Source organism: Apaloderma vittatum, unplaced genomic scaffold, assembly GCF_000703405.1.
Source record: "Apaloderma vittatum isolate BGI_N311 unplaced genomic scaffold, ASM70340v1 Scaffold43846, whole genome shotgun sequence".
Taxonomy (NCBI): Eukaryota; Metazoa; Chordata; class Aves; order Trogoniformes; family Trogonidae; genus Apaloderma; species Apaloderma vittatum.
In genome coordinates this window covers 1-897 of record NW_009720894.1, presented here as the reverse complement: position 1 = coordinate 897, position 897 = coordinate 1, and the positions used below count along the sequence as shown (strand labels likewise).

The 897-nt window shown below is 52.4% G+C and overlaps 1 protein-coding gene across 1 annotated transcript; it reads right to left on the bottom strand.

Annotated features, from left to right (window-relative positions):
- Positions 1-142: 142 nt before the first annotated feature.
- Positions 143-687, bottom strand: LOC104267287 (peroxisome assembly protein 12-like; the record flags this gene model as incomplete). Its single annotated transcript, XM_009871146.1, has 1 exon — positions 143-687. A coding segment is annotated over one exon (545 nt), but the record flags the coding sequence as incomplete, so codon positions are not given.
- Positions 688-897: the final 210 nt, after the last annotated feature.

The following is an 897-nucleotide window of genomic DNA, read 5'->3' as shown; positions in this document are numbered from 1 at the left end:
AACTCCTTTTTCAAGTGCAGTTTGCCAGAGGTAAACTTCATTGTGAACAACTTTCAGAGGACAATATTTGCAGAATTACCTCTGAACTGACACGCACACAGAACCCTCCAGAAAGCAGCAGCTAAGCCACGTCCGGACATACCTCGTTGTTTGACTTGGGGTGGCCCCAGGCAACGGCTTTTCCAGGGCCTGGATATCCTCTGCGGTTAGCCTGACAAGGCGAACGCCAGCCAGCCGCAGCATGGGGGAATGGTGCTGAGCTTTCCCCAGGATGTAGCACAGCTGCTGGATAAGGAACCAGCCCTCCCAGGTCATGTTTACAAAGGGGTAGGCAGCTAGGAAGGCTCTGTAAAAGCGCTTCCAGGATGACGACGGAGGGTGGATGGAGTACTCGTCCTCTTCCCTCAGGCTGGACACCAGTTTCTCCAGCTTTCCTTTCAGGTAAGGAACAAGAACCAGCAAGAGGAGAGACTTGCAGTGCTGCCTCTTTGGCAGGCCAGCAGTGGCTAGAGGCTGCCATCTGCCGTCTCCTGTCGGTATCCTCTTCAAGCTGTAGAAGTTTTCGGAAAAGGAGGCGCTGCACCTCGACAGATAGTGCTGCTGGAGCAGCAAATCCAGGAGGAGGTAGATCTCATCAAACCAACGCCAGAGGAAGCCCCATCGGCCAGGATTGGACTCAGCGAGCACCTAGGGAAAGGGACACAAAAGAGAAGGAACTGAGAGCAGAGTAACATGCTAAACTACAGTAGCTAGAAATGAGGCCTCTAGTTCATGCCTTCCAGATCCTGGGCGGGATCACAGAATCAGTAAGGTTGGAAAAGATCTCTAAAATCATCCAGTCCATCTGTCAACCCAATACCACCATCACCACTGAACCATGTCCACAAGTGCTACGTC